This window comes from Mesoplodon bidens (assembly GCF_964165515.1).
Source record: "Mesoplodon bidens genome assembly, chromosome: 19".
Lineage (NCBI taxonomy): Eukaryota > Metazoa > Chordata > Mammalia > Artiodactyla > Ziphiidae > Mesoplodon > Mesoplodon bidens.
Genome location: NC_138179.1, coordinates 43,773,507 through 43,786,574, shown reverse-complemented (window position 1 = coordinate 43,786,574; position 13,068 = coordinate 43,773,507). Strand labels below are relative to the sequence as shown.

General features: G+C 48.8%; 1 protein-coding gene across 1 annotated transcript in view; it reads left to right on the top strand.

Annotated features, from left to right (window-relative positions):
• Positions 1-13,068, top strand: part of NPLOC4 (NPL4 homolog, ubiquitin recognition factor) — a 56,389-nt gene that overhangs the window by 29,596 nt on the left and 13,725 nt on the right. Inside the window, exon 12 of the mRNA XM_081218130.1 lies at positions 4,274-4,434. Within this exon, the coding sequence (XP_081074256.1) occupies positions 4,274-4,434 (161 nt within the window). The remainder of the gene's footprint in view (positions 1-4,273; positions 4,435-13,068) is intronic.

Genomic DNA, 13,068 nt, shown 5'->3' with positions numbered 1-13,068 from the left:
CCTCAGTCCAAGTTCACTTGGTTCTGGATCTGAGTTCTGGGCTATCTTTGACCCTTTCCAGTAACCAAGGATGACTCTGTCTAGCTGTGCAGGAGAGGAGGGATTTACTGTTTCTGTTACTTTTTAATTTATGAGTGGGAGTGTCATTTTAAGAAACCATTTCCATAAAGCTTTTTTTGGGAGTGATGAGTGTGTGTGTGTGAGATGTTGTGCACATCATACTACATGTTCTGTACATAATGAATATATAATAATAAAAGACTGTGTGGCCTGTAAAAAAGTGCCACCAAATCTTTTATAACATACTTGAGATGCTGTCCTAGAGAAAAGCCAGGCATAAGACCATATGATTTAAAAGAAGTAGGAATTTGAAACTTGGAGAACCAACTAATAAAAACAATCTCTTTGGTCAGTTTTTTAAAGTAAAAGCTAACCTCTATCCTGTGACGACTTGGGTTCTACCATCACAGAGATGATAATCCAGTTTGTTCATGGTAACCATGCTTCCTCTAGTTCAAAATACCAGTTTACAAACAGCCCAAGCATGTAAGTAACTAGATCCCTTATTAATCCCAGCTGAGCCTGTTACCACTGCCATGGGAGGGAAAACATCTTTCATACTGTCTGAATTTTTAAGATCCATTTGATTTGAGATCCATTTAGAGTGACCAGCACCTTCTTTTTGAAATGAATGTACTTTGGGGGCATGAGAGGCCATGGCTGCATTGTTCACATGTTAGCATAAATTAATGGGGTCAGATGCTTAAGGAAGTGGATGGGAGTTTGGACTGGGATTTGCGGAAGCAGTAATTCTGTAGCATAGAGTCCTTCCACGGGGGCAGATGGGGCAGGGGACCTGTTGTGATGAGAGCGCTCAGGGTAGCAGGAGCCAAGGAGGAGAGCAGAGAAGAGACACGTTTTACATAATCAGAGTCTTGCCAAGCCAGCTTTCTGTTTGATGAAGGGGAGGAAAGTATTCTCTTTCTACTTCCTGCATCACATAAACCCCTGCCCCCTTCATTTAGGCTGAGATTCTGGGTCCAGGCATTTAGGCTGGTGGTTCTCAAGCCTATCAGACTGGACACCCTCTCTTTAGAACATTTGTGACACCTCTTTACTATCCAGAAAGTAAAATTCATAGAGAGTATACCTGCCCACACATCTGATTCTAAAAAAGAAAGCAGAGTAGTAGGCTGACTGTAACATTAAGGAGAAATAATAGTGAAAGAGCATGCAGGTAAGAAGACAGTGCATTCTGCGTGCCAGTGCCTGGGGACTGGTGCCTCCTGAGGAGAGCACAGGGGAGGAGCCGGAGCTGCCAACCTTGTGGGGCGGGGCCTGCACAGGCATCAGTGACGTGGGTCCTAGACACTCAGCAGCTCTCCACGGAGTTCTGAGCCAAGCAGGGCCCTTCCTCAGCTTATGTGGTATCATGCTCCTAGAGGAGTCGCTGTGTGTTAAAGCTGGGCGTGTTTGTTTCTGTGGCTGTGTATAAAATACAATTGATTCTAATCCTAGATCATCACAAATAGGGGTTTTGCCTACAGGAGTGTTCGAGGGACATTTCAAGGCCATGTGGAATGTGGAACAGTTCTTTATTGTGTGGGACTCCCTGGACACAGCAGGACGTCTGGTACCTTTGACTCTAGCCTGCTAAAACTGGCAGCCCCTGCCCCCCGCTGCCCCCCTTCGTTGAGACAACCAAAAATCACCTCCACAGATTTCCAGAACTGCTCCTTGTGAGAACTGCTGTTTTAGGCTTCCGTGGGCTCCCATTGGTAACCTAACCCCTTTAATTACTGTTTCTATGCGGAATTATTCAGTGGGCCCAAAGAACTGGTACATGTTTTGAATTATAAATAGTTTCCAACTTGGGGGCTGCCTGTACCTTCAGTTATTGACTCATACCTCTTGTTGGGCATTTGGAAATTAAAGATTGTCCTTGGAATTTTTGCCTCCCAAATTGGCACTTTACTAGGGTTTTAGAACTATAAGGCAGGAAATCACTTAACTTGTAATAAGATCTGCAGTTAGAGTCCTTTCACATCTGTGCTGATTTGTCCCTCTTGGTAATGCTGTGAGATGCTCAGACTCATAATTCCTCTCCCTTTCCCAGGGGGCAGCGATGGAAGGTGGTTATCCAAAGTGTCAGAGATCTTCTGACTCCAGACAGATTGTTCTCTTCCTCCGCATCAGTGGTTCTTGACCAGGGCCGGGCCATGTTGGTACCCTGGGGAGCTGTTTGAAATGCCCTTGCTGAAGTCCCATCCTTAAGACCCTGATGGGACAGGAAGGAGCAGTCCTGTGTGTTTATGGCCATCTCCCGGGAGACTGGCCGGTGTGTCCCGGGGTTCATGATGCTTCCGTGGTCACGCTGCTGTCAGCTTCCCACAGCTGCTGCTGAGGCTGCAGGCCCAGGTGCTGGCTGGGGTGTGGGGGCCTTACCATTTGGCCTTGTGTCTGCGGATCCCATCTAAGAACTCCTCTAGCTTGAAACCTTTAGGGGAAAAGAGTGATGATTACATGTGGGGTTTGCTCATGTGCACATGAAGGAGCTTGTGGAAGGAGAATCATCACAGAGCCCAAGTTTAAACTCCCTGCCACGATGCTGGTGTCTGTGTCTCGGTCACCTGGCACACTCGCACTCATTTCTCAGCTGTGCATGTTACTTTCTGGGCTGCATCTCAGACTCAAGAGCAGCTGTCCTTTATCACCACCCCTTTCCATCACACAGTGGACTTCCTGATGGACTGATTTGGGAAGGGAATGAGAGTTAACTGGCCTGGCCTGCTTCATCTCAGGGATGGTACCAGGTTTCCAGCAAGGTTCAGAGAACCCCTCAGGACCTGGTTTCTTGCTTTTCCACATGGAATGGGGAGCTTGAGGTTCCTGTCAGTGACTCTGCCTTTGGAGACTATCCATATGGACTGAGTTTGCTTGTTTTAAGAATCTTCCGTTTTACAAATACTGCTTTCCATTTGTCCCTGGTTCTCACAGGCCAGATCTATCTCAAAACCAGCACAGGTTTACAGTACACACACCAAGGGCGGCTCCTCCATGTTCCTTCCCGACCGCCTCTGCGCCTTGTGAACCGCACATTCATTGTGCTGCTATGACGTTCATTCCCCGGATTGCACTAGAGGGTCACATGCCCTGCGTTTGCTGCCTTGACCTTAGTTAGCAGTCATTGTCCAGGCCTGGCCACCTCCCCCGAGTGTGTGAGTTGAGGGCCAGAGAGAAGATGCTAGGCTTGACTGTCCACCGGGCCTTTGGAGCCCAGCGTGACGCAGCATTTGGAAGCCAGCTGCTGTTGGCCTCTGGTGTGCAGAGTCGAGCAGACACAGGCCCCTGTTGGTCCCTTGGAGGCTGGCTCTGCCCTGTCCTTCACATTTTTGATTGCTTGGCCATCAGATCTGCTTTCTGGTAAATGTTTGAAAGCCAGACAGATAGAATTTCTGTTCCCTGATCAGTAACTTATTCTGCTATGGTCAAAGAAACTAAGATAGAGGTATTGAAGGTTTTTAAAAATTCTCCAAAGCCATAAAAATGAGGCTGTTACAGTTGTCAGAGTGTGACCCTGATTCTGCAGGGGAGGAAGATGGCTGCATGCTCGGTAATGCCTGACCTCCTGACCCATTTGGGATGGGTTTTACCCTTGTCCCAAACTGTAAGCCCTACTGTGGGTTTCTTTGGAGCAGGGCCTGAGAGAGGTTAGAGTGGAAGGCGTGGAGGGCAGGGCTCGGTGCAGGGAGAGCAACCTCCTAGGCATTGTGGTGGGGTCCACGCCTCCTGGATGTGCCAACTGCACAGGCATCTGAGGTCAGGGCTGCTCTCCATGCTGTGCAGATACTGACACTTTGTGCTGGGAAAGGTTTCTGTCTTCTCCCATCCACTCCCATTCGTCTCCCTGCATTCACTCAAGAACAGAATTTGCTGAAACACAGGGCTCTGTCTGTTGTTCACATCTCTGTGATACTAAAAACCAGGAGCCCAAGTATGCTTTTGGGTGGGTGTCGGAGAAGGTTTAACAGTCTTGCTTCCCGATTCTCAGAGAGCGTGTCGCTGGTGGGGCCTGTTTGAGGAGCTGCAGTGGCGTCTGCACACCCTGTGTTCAAGGCCTTGTGCCCAAGGCTGTCATAAGACTGCTGTCAATCATTTTTGATTCTTACCCAAGACACACTCATGAGAGTTGGTTCTGCAGGTCCAAGGTAAAGGATGACACTTGTTTTGAACGTCCTTTGGAGGATTCTCGCTGAAGGTCTGTCTCTTGCAGGTGGCCCCGACAACCAGGTGCACTTTGAAGGGTACCAGGTGTCCAATCAGTGCATGGCGCTGGTCCGAGATGAGTGCCTGCTGCCCTGCAAGGACGCCCCTGAGCTCGGCTACGCCAAGGAGTCCAGCAGCGAGCAGTACGTGCCTGATGTGTTTTATAAGGTAAAAATGCATTGGTACCGAAAGAGAGAAGTGGATGGAGAGCAGAGGGACGCTGACCTGTCCTGGACGTTGCTAATTTTGGTGCATTCTGGCCATGGGAGCTGTTGGTCAGCCGTGGTCGTCTAGAGCCTAGCTTGTGGATAAGGGACTCTGTGGCATTTCCAGGGCCTTTGTTAGCTACTCAGGCAGGCTTCTGTGGTGTTACGGCTTATAAACAGAAGTGGGGGTGACACGCACTGGGTTTAGGGGTACATAATACAAATGAAACCACTGCAACCCAGACTGTTTCAGTTTCTGAAAAGGAGAAATGGTGCCTAACAGGGCTTCAGCAGGAGTGAAGGTTGGAGCTGCTTGGCAGAAGTTAGGCTCTCCTGAGGGGACCCAAGTTTAGGTTAACCGCTTAGACAAGCAGTTGTCTGTTTTTAAACCTTTGTTTCCTGTGAAAGCTATAAAAATGATTTTTTTTGAAAACTGTGATCTGGTTTGAACAAGTCGGAGTTGGGTGCTTCCCTGGGAATTAGCAACATGGCTCCCATCCTCCTCATGGGAGTTGCTCTGGTCACAGGCAGGCACCCTGCCTGTTCCCCATCCTGGGCAGACTTTGGTTTCCATCTGGCACCGCTCTGTCTGGAGGACCCCTTTAATATTTCTTGTATTCCCGGCTGCTTTTGTGTGTCTGAGAAGTACATTGTTCTCCATTTCTGAAGGATATTTTCACTGTGTAAGGAGTTCTAGGTTGACAGGTCTGCTCACAATATCACTGCACTTAGGCCACAAAGACCTGCTGGCAGAAGGGGCCTGGAAATAAAATAGGCAAGCAATGAAAACCCAGAAAGAGTGATGATCTAATTTCTTTAAAATGATTTGATATCTTTCAGCAATTTTTTTATATCAGTGTGTGCACATCTAGTCAATGTTTTGTTGTTTTTATTGTTCCAGCAAGTCTGCATTTTTATTTATTTATTTTTTAAAATTTTATTAAGTTTAATTTTTAAAAATTCTTTCTTAAAAATATTTATTTATTTGGCTGCACCAGGTCTTAGTTGCCGCATGTGGGATCTTCGTTGACGCATGCGGGATTTTCGTTGCGGCATGTGGGATCTTTTAGTTGCAGCATGTGGGATCTAGTTCCCTGACCAGGGATCAAACCCAGGCCCCCTTCATTGGGAGCACGGAGTCTTAGCCACTGGACCAGGGAAGTCCCTAAGTCTGCATTTTTAAACAGCTTTATTGAGATGCAATTCACATACCACACAATTCACTCATTTAATGTGCCTGGCTCAGGGGCTCTTAGGATGTTCGCAGGGTTGTGTAGCCATCACCACAATCTAATTTTAGAACATTCTTGTCCCCAAAAAAGAAGCCCTACATCCTTTAACAGTTACACCCCAATCCTCCCAACTCCTGGCAACCGCTGATCTGCTTTCTCTGAGGTTTCCCTGATGGAATCCTACAGTGTGTGGTCTTTTGTGACTGACTTTTCACCACTTACTGTAATGTCTCAAGGTTCCTCCATGCCTGCAGCCTGCAGTACTTCATTCTTTTCATTGCCAAATAGCATTCAGTGGTATGGGCGCAGCTTACTACCTGCAGGATGCATCAGACACCCAGGAGAGCGCCTAGAAGCTGAGGGGCTCCGGGGCCTCGTCCTGGTGGTGATTTGGAGACCAGAGACTACCTGATTGTGACAAAGACTTCACCTCTTCAGGGATCAGAAGTGGGGTCGAGACCCCGTCTGGAGCTGGCTTGTCCATGCTGTGGGTGTCTGTGGCAGCGGGTGATGTGCAAAGGAAGGGCACAAGGGCCTGAGAGTCTTGTCCCTGCTCCTGGTCTCCTCCTCAGCTCTTAGATGGAATGAAGGTCTTCAATCTGCTTCTGAATCAGTGCTGCTGCGTGGTCCGAGGTCTGCGGGGGCGGGGACTGTCACTGAGCCAGGAAGGCCAGGCCAGTAGGTAGCGAGCAGTCTGTCTTTCCTCTGCAGCAGGCAGGCCTCGCTGTTGTATATGCTCCTTTCAGGTGGTGGCAGTGGAGGGACAAAGTGAGGCTGGCCTGTGACAACTTGCTTAGATGACCCCTCAGGTTTGGGGACAGTAAGGAGCCCTGGGAAAGGGTTCTCCATATCATTCTTGAAAGAAAATATTTCCAAAGAGCCTTGTTTAGGAACTCCCATTGTCTCTTCCCTCCTGTGGTTTTTAATAGCAATTACCTGGCTTGATAACACAGATCTCACCCTTACACAAATCCTGTGTAGGCATCAGGTACTTTGAAGAATCACACATCAAGTCACACCACGCTGGGAAACAATGTGAGGGTTCAGTCTTTCCCTCAGAAGTTTCTATCTTATAAGATACATTTGAATGGCCCTGTTTTGGAATGCAGAATCTACGTTTTGACTCATTTTTAGACCCTGAGACCTGGTGGTCCTGCTGGCTGCCGTCCTGAGCATTTTGGCACAGCCCACTGGTCTGGGGGCCGTAACGGGGCCTGTTGTCCTTGTGGAGAGCCCCTCCCCTTTAGCCACAGAGGCTTGTGCAGCCCCGGTGCGCTCAGCGTGCATGAATACATTGCTCCAGGGTCATCAGGCTGCCATTTCTTTCTCTTTTCAGGGTTTTAAAAATTAAACATAGGGACTTCCCTGGTGGCACAGTGGTTAAGAATCCGCCTGCCAATGCAGGGAACCAGGGTTTGAGCCCTGGTCCAGGAAGATCCCACATGCCACGAAGCAACTAAGCCCATGCGCCACAACTACTGAGCCTGCGCTCTAGAGCCTGCGAGCCACAACTACTGAGCCCGCGTGCCACAGCTACGGAAGCCTGCATGCCTAGAGTCCATGCTCCGCAATAAGAGAAGCCACTGCAGTGAGAAGCCTGCGCACCACAACAAAGAGTAGCCGCTGCTCACCGCAACTAGAGAAAGCCCACACACAGCAACGAAGACCCAACACAGCCAAAAATAAATAAATTAATTTAAAAAATTGAATATTGAGTAGATATGAAAGATTATTTATAAAACATATTTAAGGAATAAAAAAAGCAGAAATACCAATCCCAAGTCTCTGCCCCAGAGTTAAGGACCAGAACGTTCCTGTAGCCTCTGTAGCTGCTGGATCCTTCTCTCTGCTTCTGTCTCCTTTTCTCCCCCCTCCAGAGGGAGCACTACCTTCGGGGGTGCACTATGACTTTCTTGCTTTTCTGCTAGTTTTACCTCCTTTGTGTGTTTTCCTAAAGCAGCTGTTGTGAGTTTTATATGTTGCTGCACACCGTAGACCCAAAACTGTGTTCTTCTGTCCTTGGAGATGGGCCACATTCACTTACCCCGGTGTGGCCTGAGACCTGCCTGCATGTGGCCATCGTGTCACCTCGGCATGTGCCCACTGCGAGCAGAATGCTGTGCGAACCACCACACTCCGCGGCCTTGGGCCCGAGTCCCACTCCCCACTCAGACACCCATGGGGCATTTCCTTGAGCTGTAACTGTGCCGTCCTGATCATAAGTGAGGCCAGGCTCCTTTTTCATCGTTTGTTGGCTCGTCCTGTCTCCTGTGACGTGCTCGTTGTGTCTGTTTCCTCTTCTTCCCTGGGTGGTTCAATCTTTTTCTCCCTGCCTCTAACCCTGTCAGTCAGGGGTGTGACACCTCTGCCTCTCCACTCCCGTGGTGTCATTGAGACAGAAGGTTTACGTTTCCATGTGGTCAGCTTTCTGAACCTTGTCTTTATGCCTGGCATTTTGAATCACAAAGGAAGTCTGTTATCTTGTCTTCTCCAGGGTTGATGTTTTTGGATTCTTCTTCCACCTGGGATTATTTCAGATGTGTGGTGTGAGATAGGGGCCCAGTTTCCTTCTTAGTTTTTTTTAGTCATATACTGTCTGAACACCATTTATTGGGAAAAACCCTCTTCTTTCTCTGTTGATCTGTGGTGCCTTTCCATTACCAGTCGTCTCTGGGATCGTGGCTGTGTCTCTGTGTCTCCCGTCTGTCCACTGGCCGGTGTTCCTCAGCCAGCACCAACGCACTGTCCGAGTCACTGTAACTTGACTCTTCGTCCCTGATCCATCACAGCCCTTCCCCGCTTTTCTTCCCGAGAGCTCTGACTGTTCCTGACCCCCCCACTCCGTCATGGAGACTTGCCTGCAGGTTGCACAAAACAAAGAGGTCACGCCCACCCCACCCCACCCCACTCCCCGCAATGTGATGCTGCCCTTTGTTTCTTGTTCTTTGACCTCTCTCAGAAAGTTAGGATTTTTCTCCTTGAAAGTCTTGTCCATCGTTTGTTAGATTGTTCCTACGTACTTTATAGTTTCTACATATTATAAAAACTACCATTTGGCAGCTCAGCTGTTACTTGTTCCTCTAATTTGTATGTGTGCTCTGGGTTCTCTGCACAGGTGAGTTATTATCCAGGAGTGACAGTTCTTTTTCTCCCTTCCCTTCATTTTCACTCCTCGTGCTGGCTAGGGCTTCTGGAACAATGTCCAGTGATCAGCACTTTTGTCTGGTTTTTAATTGTAAAGGATGTGCTTTCGGGATTTCATCATTAACTATGAGTTTGCTGTGGGTTTTTTTGGTTTTTTGTAGTACCCTTTATCAGGTTGGAAATTTGCTTTTTATTTCCATGTCTTGTAAGTTTCTTGCCCTTAAGAAGAGAGCTCCCTGTTGTCGTGGAACACATGTTATTTCCTTAATCATGAGGCTGTTTTCTTAGATCGCTCACTTGCCTGTTAGTGAGAGCAGGCTAGAAGGGCTTCCCAGGATTGTTTATAGCCCTGTAGGATTTGAGACACTCATTTCTCATACGTTTCAGGAAAATATCAGTTTGAGCAAAGAGACCTATGAAAACAAACATTTAAGTAATCCTTTTAGTCCTCCTGTGGGCTTTGGGGTTGGATTTAAAATATACCTTGTAAACAGGACACGTACCCATATTTGTCTAAGGCTGTTCATCATGGTGTTATCTGTGGTAACAAAAACTTAAAGCAATCTAGAAGTCTAATAACGGGCATTGAATTACAATACATCTATATGGTGGGATATTCTGTGATCACTAAAGGTGTGTGTTTGAAAATTACTTGAAGATATGGGATAAAACTCATGATGTAAAATTAAAAATGTATCTATATACAGTAAAATCCCAATTAACTTTTTATTTTTTAAAGGCACACTTGTAGATGTTGATGCCTGTACGTATACACGTTTGTATGTGCGTTCACACAGGAGATGGGGGTGGAAAGCTTGAGGGTCCACCCTTGTCTGCAGCTCTGATCTCTCTGTCCTGGGAAGTCCCGTGCAGCCAGTGAAAGAATGGCCGGGGAGCATCTCCTGTAAAGGTGGGGAGAGGTGCACACAGGAGGGTTTTGGAGCGAGGATCTAGGCAGCCAGCGAGGGGATGCTTGGGGACGGGCAGCAGAACAGTGAGGTGGATGGTTCCATGTGCATTAGGAGTGCAAGCCTTCTAAATATTAAATAAGAACATTTTATTAATGTGAAATCAAATGTATATTTTTATGGGAAATCCTGCATTACAGGTTAATAAGAAAATAAACACCCCAACACCCGCCTTCACCTGTCCTTCCAGCACCCCGCGTGCGTGCATGGACACGTGGACGTTGACAAGGCCTTTCCTCTGGAACCGCAGCCTCTGCACTCAGTCCAGCTGTGGATAGGGTGCAGGGTCCCTCGCCAGACCCCGGGGCTACAGTGATGAGCAAGTCACAATCATCCTCTCCTCCCAGGTGGTCTGTTGGTGGCTGTTGAGGTGTCCAGTGTGGTGTGGAAGTTAGCCAGGTGGGGAGGAAGCCCACCTGGGGGCCACACGTCCAGAGGGCATGGTGCATCTAGGGGGCCCAGGCTCAAGTCTAGCTGGAGTGTGCATGTGATGGGGGTGGTGGGCAGTGAGAAGCCAAAGAAAGAAAGATGGCAGGTGATTCTGGAACGATCTTGCTGGATGTGGCGTGAAGAGGGGTCTGGAGGCAGGAGGCTTTTGCAGCAACATGAGTGTCAACTGCCAGGGCCGATCCAGGAGGGGCAGCAGGAGAGACATGTGCAGTGGGGCCTACCGTCCAGCGTGAGGTGTGGCTGGAGGAGCTGAAGGCCAGGCCGTGCGGGAGCTCCCCGGTGTGGAAGATTCTTTCTGGGTACAGAGTCCGGTGGCCAGTGAGAAGGCTGGTGCACAGTCCAGGTGACATGTGTCTGCTCCCCATGGCGTTTGGGGATGGAGAGGGTGTCCTGGAGCCAAGAGCTCCATGGGCCTTGCACGGTTCCGGGGAGGACAGGATGAAACTGGGTCTCTGGTTTGGGTGAGTGGTGGGTGCTGGAGTTGTAAACCTTGATGAGTAGTGGTGAGAGCAGGGTGGGTGGGGTGAGTTCAGGTGCCCGTGTTTGAAGTTTGATGTGGTGGAACCAGAAGGAGGTCGAGAAGTCCTTTTCACAGTTATCTGCCCAGAAACCCCGAATTAAAGCCTTGGAAGTAGAGGAGAGAAGCCGAGACTGTTCAATGGACAAAGAGGGTCTTGGAGACCCCAGGGAACACTGCTCTTAGGCAGCTGCCCAGGCGGAGGGGCAGCAGGGTGGGTTCCTGGCGTGAAGGGTGGTTGTGGGCTCAGTGCTGAGGAATTGGAAGAGCTGACAGGTGGCTGCAGCAGGGAGGAGAGAGCATGCAGGCAGCTGCGGCGTCGCGGCTGTGGAGGGGACCAGCGCTCTCTGGGGGGACTGTGGAGTCTTCTCTGTCCTAGGCATCATTTACTGCCCTGTCCTCAGCCCGACACGGGTTTGTCCCAGCATCTGGCACTTACCAGAAGTGCTTTGTGGCTCATCCAGGAGCTCACTCCATGTGTGTGCTGAGTTACTTGAGACATTCCAAGCAAACCATTCCAAGCGTTGTTTTGTGAAAGGATGACATATATTTCCAGGGTTTCACGTGGTCTCCCAAAGTTCCTCCAAGAAGGCTGCAGTTACATGCTCAGACTGTGCCGCAGGCCAGCCCTGCGCTTGTCTGATTGCCTGCCTGGGCCCTGCTCTCAGGACCCCATGCTCTGCACTCACTCTATCCCAAGTCTTCTGTGTGTGTTGGTGTTTTCTTTATGAATCGCCTCTGTGTGCCCTGAGGTATTGGTAAGGTGGTTCATCACTTTCGCATTCGTTTGTGAAGTCTTTATACATTAACCCTCTGTCATATGTTGCAGACATATGCCAGGATATCATTTTCTTTATACTTTTCATACAAAGTAAGGTGTACCATTTTGTGATTTCAAAGGTATGTTAATCCTTTTTCATTGTAATTCCTGCCTTTGTCATCATACTTAGGAAGTAATTCTTTACCTCAAAGCTGTATATTTACCTACATTTTCTTTTAGTGCTTTTTTTTTTTTTTTTTTTTGTGGTACGCGGGCCTCTCACTGTTGTGGCCTCTCCCGTTGCGGAGCACAGGCTCTGGATGCGCAGGCTCAGCAGCCATGGCTCACGGGCCCAGCCGCTCCACGGCATGTGGGATCTTCCCGGACCGGGGCACGAACCCGTGTCCCCTGCACCGGCAGGCGGACTCTCAACCACTGCGCCACCAGGGAAGCCCTAGTGCTTTTACTTTTTTAAATTTTTAATTTTTTAATTTTTTTTTTTTTTATTTGGCTGCGTTGGGTCTTTGTTGCGGTGCGCGGGCTCCTTATTGCGGTGGCTTCTCTTGTTGCGGAGCACGGGCTCTAGGCACGCGGGCTTCAGTAGTTGCAGCACGCGGGCTCAGTAGTTGCGACACGCAGGCTCTAGAGCGCAGGCTCCGTAGTTGTGGCGCACGGGCTTAGTTGCTCCGTGGCATGTGGGATGTTCTCGGACCAGGGCTCGAACCCGTGTCCCCAGCATTGGCAGGCGGCTTCTTAACCACTGTGCCACCAGGGTAGTCCTAAACGGGATTCTTTAAGAGACTTTGTCCTGAGAACTTTTTTTCTTGCTTTATTCTGAGAAGTCTCAGAAAGTGCTAGTTTCACTTGTTACCTTCTTGCCAGTTTTGTAAGAAGAAAAGCAGTACATTAAGGATTTCCTTTTCCTTTTCCAAAGCAAGATGGTGCCACCCAGTAAGTGGAGTTTGCTGTCATCCTGGCACAAAGCCTGCCTGCCTTTGAGCTAACAAAGACAGAGGTCCCTGGATTTCTTGTTGATGTTTACAGACATGGCCGATAGCAGGTAGCGAGGCACCAGGGACCTCAATTTCTGACTCTCCCAGTGTCTTGCTCCAGGTGGAGATAAAATTTCTGACACTTTGGCGGCTGCCAAACTAAGAATTAAGATGTCTTCCTCCTAGTGTACTCTGCCTGACATTTGCTAGTGCCCATAAAAAGTAATTGCCTTTTAAAATGGTACGTGGGGCTAGGGCTTGGTTGGCAAAAACATTTGAGTGAAGGCATGGGGGAGAGATAGAAGGTACCTGCTTTTCCTCCAGGGAAGAGAAGGGGATGCAGCACCTTTATTTTCTTGGGGAGCAGAAGGATGCAGTGGGGTAGTTAAATTTGAAAGAGAATAGCATGACACACAAAAAAGAGAGGGGGGGCATTTAACAAGAATCATCCCTAGAGGGGAAGATTAAAGCGAACAGGTGCTGGGAAAATGTCTCTGCATATTAGAGCTTAATTAGATTTGAAGATGAATTCC